Source organism: Mobula birostris, chromosome 5 (genome assembly GCF_030028105.1).
Source record: "Mobula birostris isolate sMobBir1 chromosome 5, sMobBir1.hap1, whole genome shotgun sequence".
In the NCBI taxonomy this organism is placed as follows: Eukaryota; Metazoa; Chordata; class Chondrichthyes; order Myliobatiformes; family Myliobatidae; genus Mobula; species Mobula birostris.
The window spans coordinates 117158477-117171321 of NC_092374.1; the positions used below are offsets into that span (position 1 = coordinate 117158477).

Sequence of the window (12845 nt, forward strand, 5' to 3'; positions counted from 1 at the left end):
CAGCTCTGAGCACTACAGCTCAGAAACAGTCCCATCTACCTGCACCCAGAACATAGTCTTCCACACCTCTCTCATCTATGTTCCTATCCAAGCTTATCTTAAATGTTACATCTGAACTTGCATCCACCATTTCCACTGGCAGCTCATCCCACACTTGCACTGTCCTCTGATAGAAGAAGTTCCCTGTCGGATTACCGGTAAATATTTTACATTTTACCCTAAACTTCTGACCTCTCGTTCGTTTCTCAACTTGAAGGGAAAAAGCTGGCAAGTATTCACTCTATCTACTGTGTATCCCTCATAATTTTATATAAGATTTCACCTCATTCTCCTGCACTCCAGTGAATCAAGTCCTATGATATTCAACCTTTCCCGATTGCTCTAGTCTTGAAATCCTAACAAACCTTCTTGTGAATTTTCTCTGCACTCTTTCAAGATTATTGATATCTAGTCACACCTGAAATATTCTAATTAGAACCCTGTCAATGGAAACGATTACAGGCAGACAGGGCACAAGATTCAGTGATATGCTCAAAAACTCTTTGAAAGGGAGGGCAGGGGTGATGATGATGAGAGGAGATGGCATCCCTCAGTGAAGGATTGTTAAGGGTCTTGGACTCACTACCTGAAAGGGCAGTGGAATCAGAAACCCTGACCACATTTTATTAAGTGCTGAATGTGTACTTGAAAAGCAAAGCTAAAGATCAAGGGTTGGGAAGTGGATTCAATTGCACCGTTCTTTATTTATTGGCACAGAGGTAAATGACCAATTGGCGAGCTGCTATTAGTGGCTGAGGCCCCTGTAGGGGAGATAGGCTTGAGTAAGTAAGTCAAGAACAAAATGAACATTTGAGTTAACTCAATACAGCTACCGTAGAACATTTTTTTAAAACAAAATTTAGTTGAATCCTCACCATATTTTATTGAAACTATACTTTTAAACAGTGTCAGGCCTAATGTAGTTTGGAAGGAGAGAAGTTGTTTCCAATCTCAAGTCCCAATCAAAACTTGGTGACCCTGTCCAGAAACATCAGCCACTGGCTGACTACAGTGCTTGCTTATAAACAGAAATGTCTCAGGTTATTTTATATAAGAATACTCAGTGACCAGATGCTGAATGTGCAGGAGCAGGCCAGAGTGAAAAAATGAAGTCAAGCAAAAGAATGAGGTCTAAAATAACAATATCAATATCAATCAGAAGGCACGGGAATGAGTTTGTGTTGGAGTAACATAGGATGACTGGAGATAGGAAATGGTGTGACCATGATGTTGAAACTTTTAGATGACATATAAAAATTCATAACATCTGTGCATTTTGGTGAGGCTTGGAATTACAGGGCTATAGTACTCTCAAAGTGGGGGCAACATTATCAAGCCTGAGCTCTAGTTAATGACAGAGTCACAAGGTGGAGTTCAAATTTCCATGTCAAGAGTGATTACTGAAGAGCAAAGTTTCAGTTTGCATATCCAAACTGGAAAATGTTATGGAAATTCTGCAACCTTCTATTGGCCAGTTTTTTAAATATGGCAATGACAATTGTGGGTAATGAAGAAGCAGTCCTGCCCTCTGCAATTGCAGATATGAAAGCAGAGGAAATTCTTGTGGAAGATGTAGCTGAAGAATACTACCTAAATACAGGATGACTTAGTGGTGGACAAAGGTGGCAGGCTGACATTCATAATAAATCAACTTCAGGAACAAAAGAAGATAAGATATCGTAGGCAATACAATGCAGTAGTGGAAGCCAGCTAATAGTTGGGCACAACTAGAGAAACGTAAGGGTTGAAGATAATGATATCTGTAGATGACGATGATTAAAAAAAAAGCATGGTCGGATCAAGTTGAAGTTTTGGAATAATTTGATTTTTACTTCAATTGAAATAATAGGTGATTAAGTAAGCAAATGTTAAAGTTCTTGAGGAAAGTTTATTGGCAGCAGGGAAATAGTCATAAAAAATCTGCACAGGGAAGAGTGAGCTTTTGTTAGGAAATGGAGAATTGAAAATGTAATGAGCAAAGTCACTTCTTAGTTATTAAGTTATCCGTAATTTCTTGTTATATGATAATGAAGTGGTTGGGACAACATTTAATCATAAAGTTTAAATCTGTGGATACAGTCCAAATTAAATAATGTGTCTACATTCACATTACCAAGGCTTTGGAGATTTAGTTCTGATGGATGGATAAATAAAATCATAGAATAATAGAAAAGTACAGCACAGAAACAGGTCATTTACCACATCTTGTCCATGCCAAACCATTTAAACTGCCTAATCCTGACGATCTGCACAAGGACCACAGCCCTCCATATCTTGCCATCAATGTACCTATCCAAACTTTCTATAAACAGTGAAATTGAGCTTGCATGCACCACTTGCGCTGGCAGTTCATTCCACACTTTCCCCACCCTCTGAGTGAAGAAGTTTCCCCTTATGTTCCCATAAACTTTTCAACTTTCATGCATAACCCATAACCTCTAGTTATAGAACATAGAACATTAAATAGTACAGCACAGTACAGGCCCTCCGGCCCACAATATTGTGCCGACCCTTAAACCCTGCCTCCCATATAACCCCCCAACCTTAAATTCCTCCATATACCCATCTAGTAGTCTCTTAAACTTCACTAGTGTATCTGCCTCCACCACTGACACAGGCAGTGCATTCCACGCGCCAACCACTCTCTGAGTAAAAAATATCCTCTAATATCCCACTTGAACTTCCCACCCCTTACCTTAAAGCCATGTCCTCTTGCATTGAGCAGTGGTGCCCTGGGGAAGAGGCACTGGCTGTCCACTCTATCTATTCCTCTTAATATCTTGTATACCTCTATCACGTCTCCTCTCATCCTCCTTCTCTCCAAAGAGTAAAGCCCTAGCTCCCTTAATCTCTGATCATAATGCATACTCTCTAAACCAGGCAGCATCCAAGTAAATCTCCTCTGTACCCTTTCCAATGCTTCCACATCCTTCCTATAGTGAGGCGGCCAGAACTGGACACAGTACTCCAAGTGTGGCCTAACCAGAGTTTTATAGAGCTGCATCATTACCTCGCGACTCTTAAACTCTATCCCTCGACTTATGAAGGCTAACACCCCATAAGCTTTCTTAACTACCCTATCTACCTGTGAGGCAACTTTCAGGGATCTGTGGACATGTACCCCCAGATCCCTCTGCTCCTCCACACTACCAAGTATCCTGCCATTTACTTTGTACTCTGCCTTGGAGTTTGTCCTTCCAAAGTGTACCACCTCACACTTCTCTGGTTTGAACTCCATCTGCCACTTCTCAGCCCACTTCTGCATCTTATCAATGTCTCTCTGCAATCTTCGACAATCCTCTACGCTATCCACAACACCACCAACCTTTGTGTCATTTGCAAACTTGCCAACCCACCCTTCTACCCCCACATCCAGGTCATTAATAAAAATCACGAAAAGTAGAGATTCCAGAACTGATCCTTGTGGGACACCACTAGTCACAACCTTTCAATCGGAATGTACTCCCTCCACCACAGCCCTTTGCTTTCTGCAGGCAAGCCAATTCTGAATCCACCTGGCCAAACTTCCCTGGATTCTATGCCTTCTGATTTTCTGAATAAGCCTACCATGTGGAACCTTGTCAAATGCCTTACTAAAATCGATGTAGATCACATCCACTGCACTACCTTCTTCTATATGCCTGGTCATCTCCTCAAAGAACTCTATCAGGCTTGTTAGACACGATTTGCTCTTCACAAAGCCATGCTGACTGTCCCTGATCAGACCATGTTTCTCTAAATGCCCATAGATCCTATTTCTAAGAATCTTTTCCAACAACTTTCCCACCACAGACGTAAGGCTCACTGGTCTATAATTACCCGGACTATCCTTACTAGCTTTTTTGAACAAGGGGATAATATTTGCCTCCCTCCAATCCTCCGGTACCATTCCCGTGGACAACGAGGACATAAAGATCCTAGCCAGAGGCTCAGCAATCTCTTCCCTTGCCTTGTGGAGCAGCCTGGGGAATATTCCATCAGGCCCCGGGTACTTATCCATCCTAATGTATTTTAACAACTCCAATATCTCTTCTCCCTTAATATCAACATGCTCCAGAACATCAACCTCACTCATATTGTCCTCATTGTCATCAAGTTCCCTCTTATTGGTGAATACCAAAGAGAAGTATTCATTGAGGGCTTTGCTCACTTTCACAGCCTCCAGGCACATCATCCCTCCTTTATGTCTAATCGGTCCTACCTTCACTCCTGTCATCCTTTTGTTCTTCACCTAATTGAAGAATGCCTTGGGGTTTTCCTTTACCCTACTCGCCAAGGCCTTCTCATGCCCCCTTCTTCTTATAGTCCCACCTCATGTCAGTGGAAAAAGCCTGTTTACCTTTACCCTATCTATACCCCTCATAATTTTGTATACCTCTATCAAATGTCCCCTCAATCTTCTACATTCCAAAAAATTAAGTCCTAACCTATTCACTCTTGCTTTATAACTCAGGAAATCCAGTCCTGGCAATATCCTTGTAAACTTTCTCTGTACTCTTTCAACCTTATTTATATCCTTCTTGTAGGTAGGTTGCACACAATATTCCAAATTAGGCCTTATCATTGTCTTCACCATAACATCCCATCTCCTGTATTCAATACTTTGATTTATGAAGGTCAGATTTATGTAATGTGAAATTATATCTGTTTTCCACTTTTCTAGATATTAATGAGCTCCCATAATATTATTAAATTCAAAAGTCTGATGTGTGTACTTAAGTTTGTTCCCATGAAAGGCAGAAATGGTTTCCTCTCTCTCTGCTTTTAGTAAATGTACTTTATTATCAGTGTTATGTGCTTTTGGTGGCTTTCACTGATACTGTGGAGTGATGCATTGAGTCATTTTTTGTGTATTCTCCAACTGATGGACAGCACTGACTCATTGAACCTCAGAAATAACCTGTTTTTTCATGTCTTCAACTGACTGAAAAAACACTTGCTTGGCGTACAGTACTTTACTTATCTTTTCAGTCTTTCAGGTGATAACTGCAACTTTGCTACTTTAATTATGTGAACTGTTTGATTGACCTTAACCTGTAAGTTCCCTTTGCAATATTTTGCCTGGCCCTTTAAATATTTTTTTCCTGCTTTATAGAATTTCTGCCAAAGCATTAACCTATTCCTCTTCAAGATTCAAGGTTGCTTAATGTCATTTCCAGCACACAACTCTAAACGAGAACAAAATAACTGTTACTCCAGATCCGATGCAGCACAAAAAAAACACAATAAGATAAGCAACACAATTATAAAAAAAACACAACTGATATCAATATATAAGATATCTTGTATACATAAATAAATTGTATGTTCATAAAGTGATGCTAAGCCCAGGAGTGTCTGTACATAAGATAACAGATGATAAAGGATAAAGTACTGGTGTGGGGCATGAGATGTTGCGGGTTAGTAGTGGAGGTGTCTTCAAATACCTACTAAGAATTCCAACATATTTTAACTTGTTTCAAGGTTTTTTTGCATTATTAACTTAGACAATTGAATTTTAAATACTTTTTTTTAGTTTTGTGCAAACATTTTAATCCCCTTATGCCAACTTTGATGGAAGTTATTTGAACATGAAAAAGACAAATTAGTTGTCCAGTAGTACTTTATATCCCTTCACACAACCTTAACCTAGAAGTCATTTTGCCTGCTAATTGTAAATGGCCACAATTAGCAGAATGTGCTCAATGTTTGCCTTAATCATTACATTTCAGCAGTTTTCTTTCTTTGCTCACAATTCAAGCTTATGTTGTATTTAACTTTCCAGTGGTATAGTATATTCTTAATTTCTCCTCTTCTCCAGCTATTCAGTTGTGCTTGTAAATTTTCACTCCATTTCCTCTATTAGAGACAATGCAAGCTTCCCCACCCCCCACAATGAAGACCACAGTCATTGAACTCACTGTATTGACACCTGTCTCCTGTAAAATCTGACGGACAGTAACAAAAAGGTTGATTTCCTGCGTTGACATCACAAATCCCTTCATTGAGGCAGAAACTGTCACAAACTCTTTGCCTACAGGTTGGACCAGTAAATCCTATTGGACAGCGGCAGGCTGGTTTTCCTGAACAGATTGAAAAGACATACATGAAAAATGGAAATACTTTAATAGCTGTACAATCACTAAGTGGTTGTATTGGGAACAAACTAACAAAAACTTATGCTTAAACAATTTAGCAGACAGCTGAATTAATACTGACACCCCTAAACATTACAATTTTTTTTTGCTAAATGTTACTTGATTGATATTTAATCCTTCAAGATATGGGCTGCTTGATCTTAACCCCTTTTATATACCTTGAGAGGTATGCTGGTAATTTGTGTCTGAGAATTCTAAACGCATCACCTAACCACATATAATGAAGAAAACATCATCTTCAACTTGAAATTTCACAATTATTTTAAGCATTTGCAAAAACATTATCCAAATATAGAGGTAAGAAATTTGGATAGATTTCAGGAGCCAATTTCTTGTACTGCAAAAATAAATTTCCATTATCTGTCAGTATGGTCCATTAGGTATATTAGAGAGAAATATTTAGATTATTGGTAACATGTTGAAGTTTCTATTTAAGAAAATGCATAATGAAAATGGTAGCACTAACGGCGCTTAAAATACAATTCAGCAATGACATGCAGATTGACTCCCTGGTTAGCACAGCATGTCAGCTTGTCTTCAGTTTTTTTTTACTGACATTAGGATTCCTTACCATTACTTGAAGGAAGCAAAGAATTTTAGCTGTAACAGTAAATTTGCACCATTCACAAATGGCTCTTCTGTCATGATTTTATTGATGACTCAAATGGGACATTAAAGTAGACACATTAGAACTGCATGTCTGTGAAGGGCAATAACATCTGAGGGACAAAGCAGCAGCAATGGGCTGGATGTGAAACATCTATCACACATAATGAAATTTATTCATTAACATTTAGCAGTTAGAGGGCTGAATTTGTAAACATGACTTTACATTGCATGACATTTCTGAAATACCACAGATGTTTTACAAGAGACAGCACAAATCTGCTGGGAGACAGGAGTGGAAGATTAAGTTTCTGGGTATTATCTGCTAATAATTCTTTCTAGAACTTAAAAAATATTACAGGAAGGTGTGTTCCTATAAAAAGACAAATTAATATAATTTAGAAATAATCTGTACTATTACCTGCACTTTTCCTTGCATATTTAACAGTTGCGTCAAGATTAAAAGAAATGACACTCAGATTGTTGTCAGCCACGATTCATATTGTTCATTGCAAATCTCAAACATAAAATGGCAATGTGTAAAATAAAAGAAATACTGTAAGTAATCTAGGTTTGTTCATATATCCCTGCTAGAAATTAAGATCTGTAACTCTTCTTTTTTTCCAATTGCTTCTTTGGATAAATGACAATTATGATCATTTCCAGGTCAAATCATGCCACTCTGAAAATTTGACTAGTATCTTCCATCAGCCCTTTGCCCTTACTATATAACTTTGGTCCCTCTCCCTCTCATGGTCAACCTCCCGAGTTCTGCAATTGGGCCAGGGCCCAATGCTCTGATTGATCCTGTGACTGAACTCTTGACCAATGAATTGAGCCAGGTCCCTATCTAACAAACTTGAGGACCCCTTGATCATAGCCCCAGATTCAGCTCTCCCACTGCTTACTTTCTCCCATTCTAATTCACTTGAACCGACCTTGGTTCTAGATATTGTTTTAGACTTGGTTCCTCACATGTTCTGTAGGTCAAAGGTACAATGTCTCTTCAACACCACTAAGGCCTGTGATTTGGCTCTGCAGTGAAGCACTCGGATGTTTTAGCCCAAAACGTCAACTGTACTTTTTTCCAGAGATGCTGCCTGGCCTGCTGAGTTCCTCCAGCATTTTGTGTGTGTTTTTAGGATGTTGGGCAAATTTTAGCTTAATTTATTTAATTCTCATCAGAGTAAATCTTATTATTCTTTTCTATAGATGCTGTCTGGCCTCCTGAGTTCCTCCAGCATTTTTGTGTGTTGCTTGGATTTCCAGCATTTGCAGATTTTCTCGTTTCAGATTAAATCTGTTCTTTTGGTCACATACAGCTACTGGTATTGACACAATGCAAAGATCTTTTTTTTTCACAGAACTATAGTCATATTTACATCACAATCAAGTGTATTCCATGAAGTCAGACTAAACATCCACTGTGATTGGCTACAATACCTAATGTAGAAGCTGAGCAGATTCCTCCATTTTGACAATAGTCTCTGCACTGGTCAGTTTCACATTCCTGTCCTGCGTATTGAGGTTTGCATTTGCACTTTGGCTGGTCTCGTTCATTCACAAAACAAGTTCCACCATTTAAGCATACTAGGTCACAGGTACTTCCTGTAATAAGAACAGGAACATTTATCAACATGTCAGTTCAAATGTTGAGACTGGTGATACTGAAATATGAATTTTACTGTCAGAGAAATTTAAATATTCTCCGAGAAAGTTCAAAGTTCTTTGTTTGAATATGGAAAGAAAAAATTACATTTTCTGTTGATTTTTTTTTCATCCCTTAGGAATGTACGGAAGTGTTTAACATTTTGAAATGTTGATTTTTCAGGAAATATTGAAAGAGTGGCAGCAACTTATGCCACAATAAAAAAAAAGTACAAATGGAAATGAGATAATGACTAGCCTTTCTGTTTTAGGAATGTTGATTGATGGATGGATGTTGGTCTGGATACTATGGATAACTTCCCTGCTTGAGTTCAAGGTGGAGCCTACCGGGCTTTTTCTTTACATCAGCATATGAAGTTATGCTTTTACATGTTATTCAAAAAGTCAGCAAGTCACGGCATATCAGCCTTAGAAAATGTCAGGATCTCAGGATTAGGAAAATAAAAACTTTTATTCTTTTGACTCATAGGTAGCAGAACAGATATTAATGAAGAATAATGGATTCAGGAGTGCCCTTAAACAAATCACTGAAGATTCTGCAGGAATCCCATGGAGATTTCTACTTCAAATAGCATGCCCAATAAGTGGACTAATACAAGCTTCATTTTCTCAAGGTTATGGATAACTGGATTACAAAATCTTGCAGTATCAGTATTTGCTTTGAAAGACCCTTAATATATTTGGTAGAAACTTTTAGTTCTTGTGGAGGTTTTATTTAGAATATTTCTCATATGATGAATATCTCCATAAGATTAATCAATCAGGTAATTCCAAAATGAGTCGCAAAAATGTGTAATTATTTGTTCAGCTAGGTAATGAGCATTTTATAGTTTAATCACTGTTATTACCTGCACAAGAGTAAAATGTAGAGCGATGTTACTCGGACATTATCGTTATATATCCATGGAAGTATAATTTTTACTTCCATTTGTGTGTCAGGTATGGAATAACACATAGGTTAGAGTATGTCAAAAGACAGAGGCACATCATGCAGTTGAAATGACAATAAATCAAAAATATGAGGCTGAAATGGTTTATCAATGTCATTTCACCCAAATGGGTCACATTTGTCCTTGGAGAACACACTACACAATGTTATTTAGACTATTACCAACTGCTTGTTGTCACAGAGATTGTGGTAGTCAGCAAACTCTGATACAAAATGATTTTGCCAAGACCTAATTATATTATAATGGAAGTTATTACAGCTGCTGGAAATATGAAATAAAATACTGGAAAAATTGTGCATTAGTGTGGAGAAGAAAGTTAACATCCCAAGTGAATGGCTTGCTGATAATTTTCAGTCTGAAGCTTTAACTCAATTCCGAGGACACTGTCAAACCTGCTGAAATTTCTAGGACTTCGTGTTTTTTCATTGCATCTTTCTCAGAAACTGCCTGGAGTTAAATAATGGTTAAGAGTATGTTATGTTCTTTCAAGGAGCAGCCCCAGCATGATATGCTACCATAGACTTCTTCTGTGCTGTATAAATTTATGACTATAAAAACAAATTAACACCAAAACTCTAAGTTCCTTCTAAAATGTAATCTCACCCATGCATTAATGATTGAAACATTATTTTTGAAATATTTGTCACAAATATTGAGAATATAGGAACAACTCTGTATCTTGTTGCAGACTCTGTGATCAATGTGCCTGCGAGAGATCAGACCAAATGCACAGACCAAAGGCTCTGTATCACTGTTTTTGTGCTGACAGAGGATGTTCTCTCAGCAAACCTTGTTTCCTACAGCTATAGTGCATTGACAGCTGGTGAAGAGGGATTTAATTTTCTAAATTGATTTTCCCCTATGTGGGTGAGAGAAAGCAAAGGGTGACTTTAACTTTTGTTCAGTTTTCTTTCTGCTTATGAGAAATAGGGTCTTTTCCCAGGACAGCAGCTTCCAGGTCAGGAATTCAGAACTCCTTGTTAATCCATTGAACAACTGAGTAAAGCAGACTAAACAACTTCTAATATGTCCCACAGAGGAAGAAGTTCTCAAATGGCAGGAGTAGGCAACCGTGGCTGACAAAGAAAGTTAAAACTGTGTAAAAGCCAAGGAAAGGGCATATAAAGTAGCAAAAGTGAGTGGGAATTTGGATGATTGGGAAGCTCTTAAAATCCAACAAAAGGCAACTAAAAAAGCTATAAGAAGAGAAAAAGAGAAATATGAAGGCAGACTAGCTGATAATATAAAGCAGGATACCAAAGGTTTTTTCTCAGTTATATAAAGAGTAAAAAGGAGGTTAGAGTTGATATTAGACCACTAGAAAATAATGCCGGTAAGGTAATAATGGGGAACAAAGAAATGACAGATGAATTTAATGGGCCTCATCAGGGATCCCCACCACCCAGGACATGTCTTCTTCTTGCTGCTGCCATCTGGAGGAAGGTTTAGGAATCTGAGAACTGGCACCACCAGGTTCAGGAACAGTTATTACCCCTCAAATACCAGGCTTTTGAACCGGAGGGGATAACTTCATTCAACTTCACTTGCCCCATCACTGAACAGTTCTCACACCCTATGGTCTCACCTTCAAAAACTTTTTTGTCTCATGTTCTAGATATTTATTGCTTATTTATTTATTTATTACTTGTTACTTCTTCATTATTTTGTATTTGCACAGTTTGTTGTCTTTTGCACATTGGTTATTTGTCTGCCCTGTTGGTTGCAGTCTTTCATTGATTCTATTATGGTTCTTGGATTTACTGAGTATGCCCACATGAAAACGTAACTCAGGGTTGTATATGGAGGCATATATGTACTTTGATAATAAATTTATTTGAAACTTGGATAAGAAGTGCATGGAGAGATATAGGCCTAATGTAGGTAAATGGGTCTAGCACAGAGAGGCATCATGGTGGTTATAGAAGAGAAGGCCTGAAAGGGCTAGTTTCTGTTCTGTAGACCTCTGCAATTAGCATGCCTGATATAAGAAAAATTTCCTACTCATATTTTATCCTTCTGGGTGCTTCCCTGGAAACAGATTACATACATTTTACAATGAAGACATTGGAGCATACCTCACGAACACTTTAATCAAAACTTTTGTTGTTCCACATTGTTTATCCAACATCCTTTAATGGATGAGCAGAAATTATCTTTGTCAAAATATTATACAGGCAGAAGCCATCGTATTCTATCTATATCACTTGTTATCAACACCTTCGTTTTGACAACTGTTTGAGGCTGAAACACCATCATTCATGAACTTGAACCTGAGCTGAGCTTGTGTTAACCATGTATCCATACCATCCTATAATCTTCTGAGATCTGTCCAAGTCTCCAAATTCGACCTCTTGTCCATCTACAATTTCAAAACTTCCTTCAATTTTCCTCACATTTTTTGTTGCAGCTCTTGTCAAATTTTGTTTGCTGAAGCTTCAATGAAATAATTCAACTTGTTTTAATATGTTACTAACTAGCTGTTGTGCTAGTATAGTTACTAAGGTGATAGAAACCAATCTGTTTTTGCAAGGGAAATCTTTAATAAAGGCACAAAAATTTCTGTCAGATTGGGGTTATGGTTCAAACTAGAGCTTTCCAAAAGCAAACAGTAAAAGAGCTTAAATACCCATATTCATAAGAAATAATTTTCAAAACAAAACATGGTTAGTTCAATAGAGAAGAGTAAACTAGAGGAGGGTGGGCTGCACGGGACAGAATTCTCAAATTCATCCCAACAATACTTGAAGGAAATGATACAGAACAGAACATCAACTGGATGATTAGATGCAAACATAAGAAAATAATTTAAATAGATTTGGCATGTCACCAAAGACACTCGCAAATTTTTACAGATGTACCATGGAGAGCATTCTAATTGGCTGCATCACTGTCCGGAGGCACTACGCAGGATTGAAATATGCTGCAGAAAGTTGTAAATTCAGTCAGCTCCAACATGGGCACTAGCCTCCCCTGCATCCAGGACATTTTTGAGGATTAATGTCTCAAAAAGGCAGCATCTATCATTAAGGACACCCATCACCCAACATATGCCCTCTTCTTATTGCTGCCATCAGGGAGGAGGTAAAGGAACCTAAAAGCACACATTTAATGATTCAGAAATAACTTCTTCCCTCTACCATTAGAATTCTGAAAGGATATTGAACCCATGTACTCTACCTCATTACTTTGTTTTTTTTTCTCTTTTTAGCTTACTGTGCCATGGGAAGAACACATGGAGGAGGCCTACCGACAGAAAAGAGCCAAGTATGAAGATCTAAAGAACAACTGCCAAAGAAGAGGCTGAAGAGCAAAGTGTTGGCCCATTGGGGTCAGGTGTCGTGGCTTTGCAGGCCAGTCACTCTGCAAAGTATACACTGCACTTGGAATCACGGGAGAGAGAAGGAGAGCCATTTCTACCACCACAGATGCAGCAGAAAAAGCGTCA

At 38.2% G+C, this 12845-nt stretch overlaps 1 protein-coding gene across 1 annotated transcript in view; it reads right to left on the reverse strand.

Moving 5' to 3' along the window:
- The window catches only part of LOC140197951 (low-density lipoprotein receptor-related protein 1-like), a 2495129-nt gene that overhangs the window by 29134 nt on the left and 2453150 nt on the right, over nt 1-12845 (reverse strand). Inside the window, exons 83-84 of the mRNA XM_072258609.1 lie at nt 8226-8390; nt 5940-6101 (exon numbers count right to left, since the gene is read on the reverse strand). Of these exons, the coding sequence (XP_072114710.1) occupies nt 5940-6101; nt 8226-8390 (327 nt within the window). The remainder of the gene's footprint in view (nt 1-5939; nt 6102-8225; nt 8391-12845) is intronic.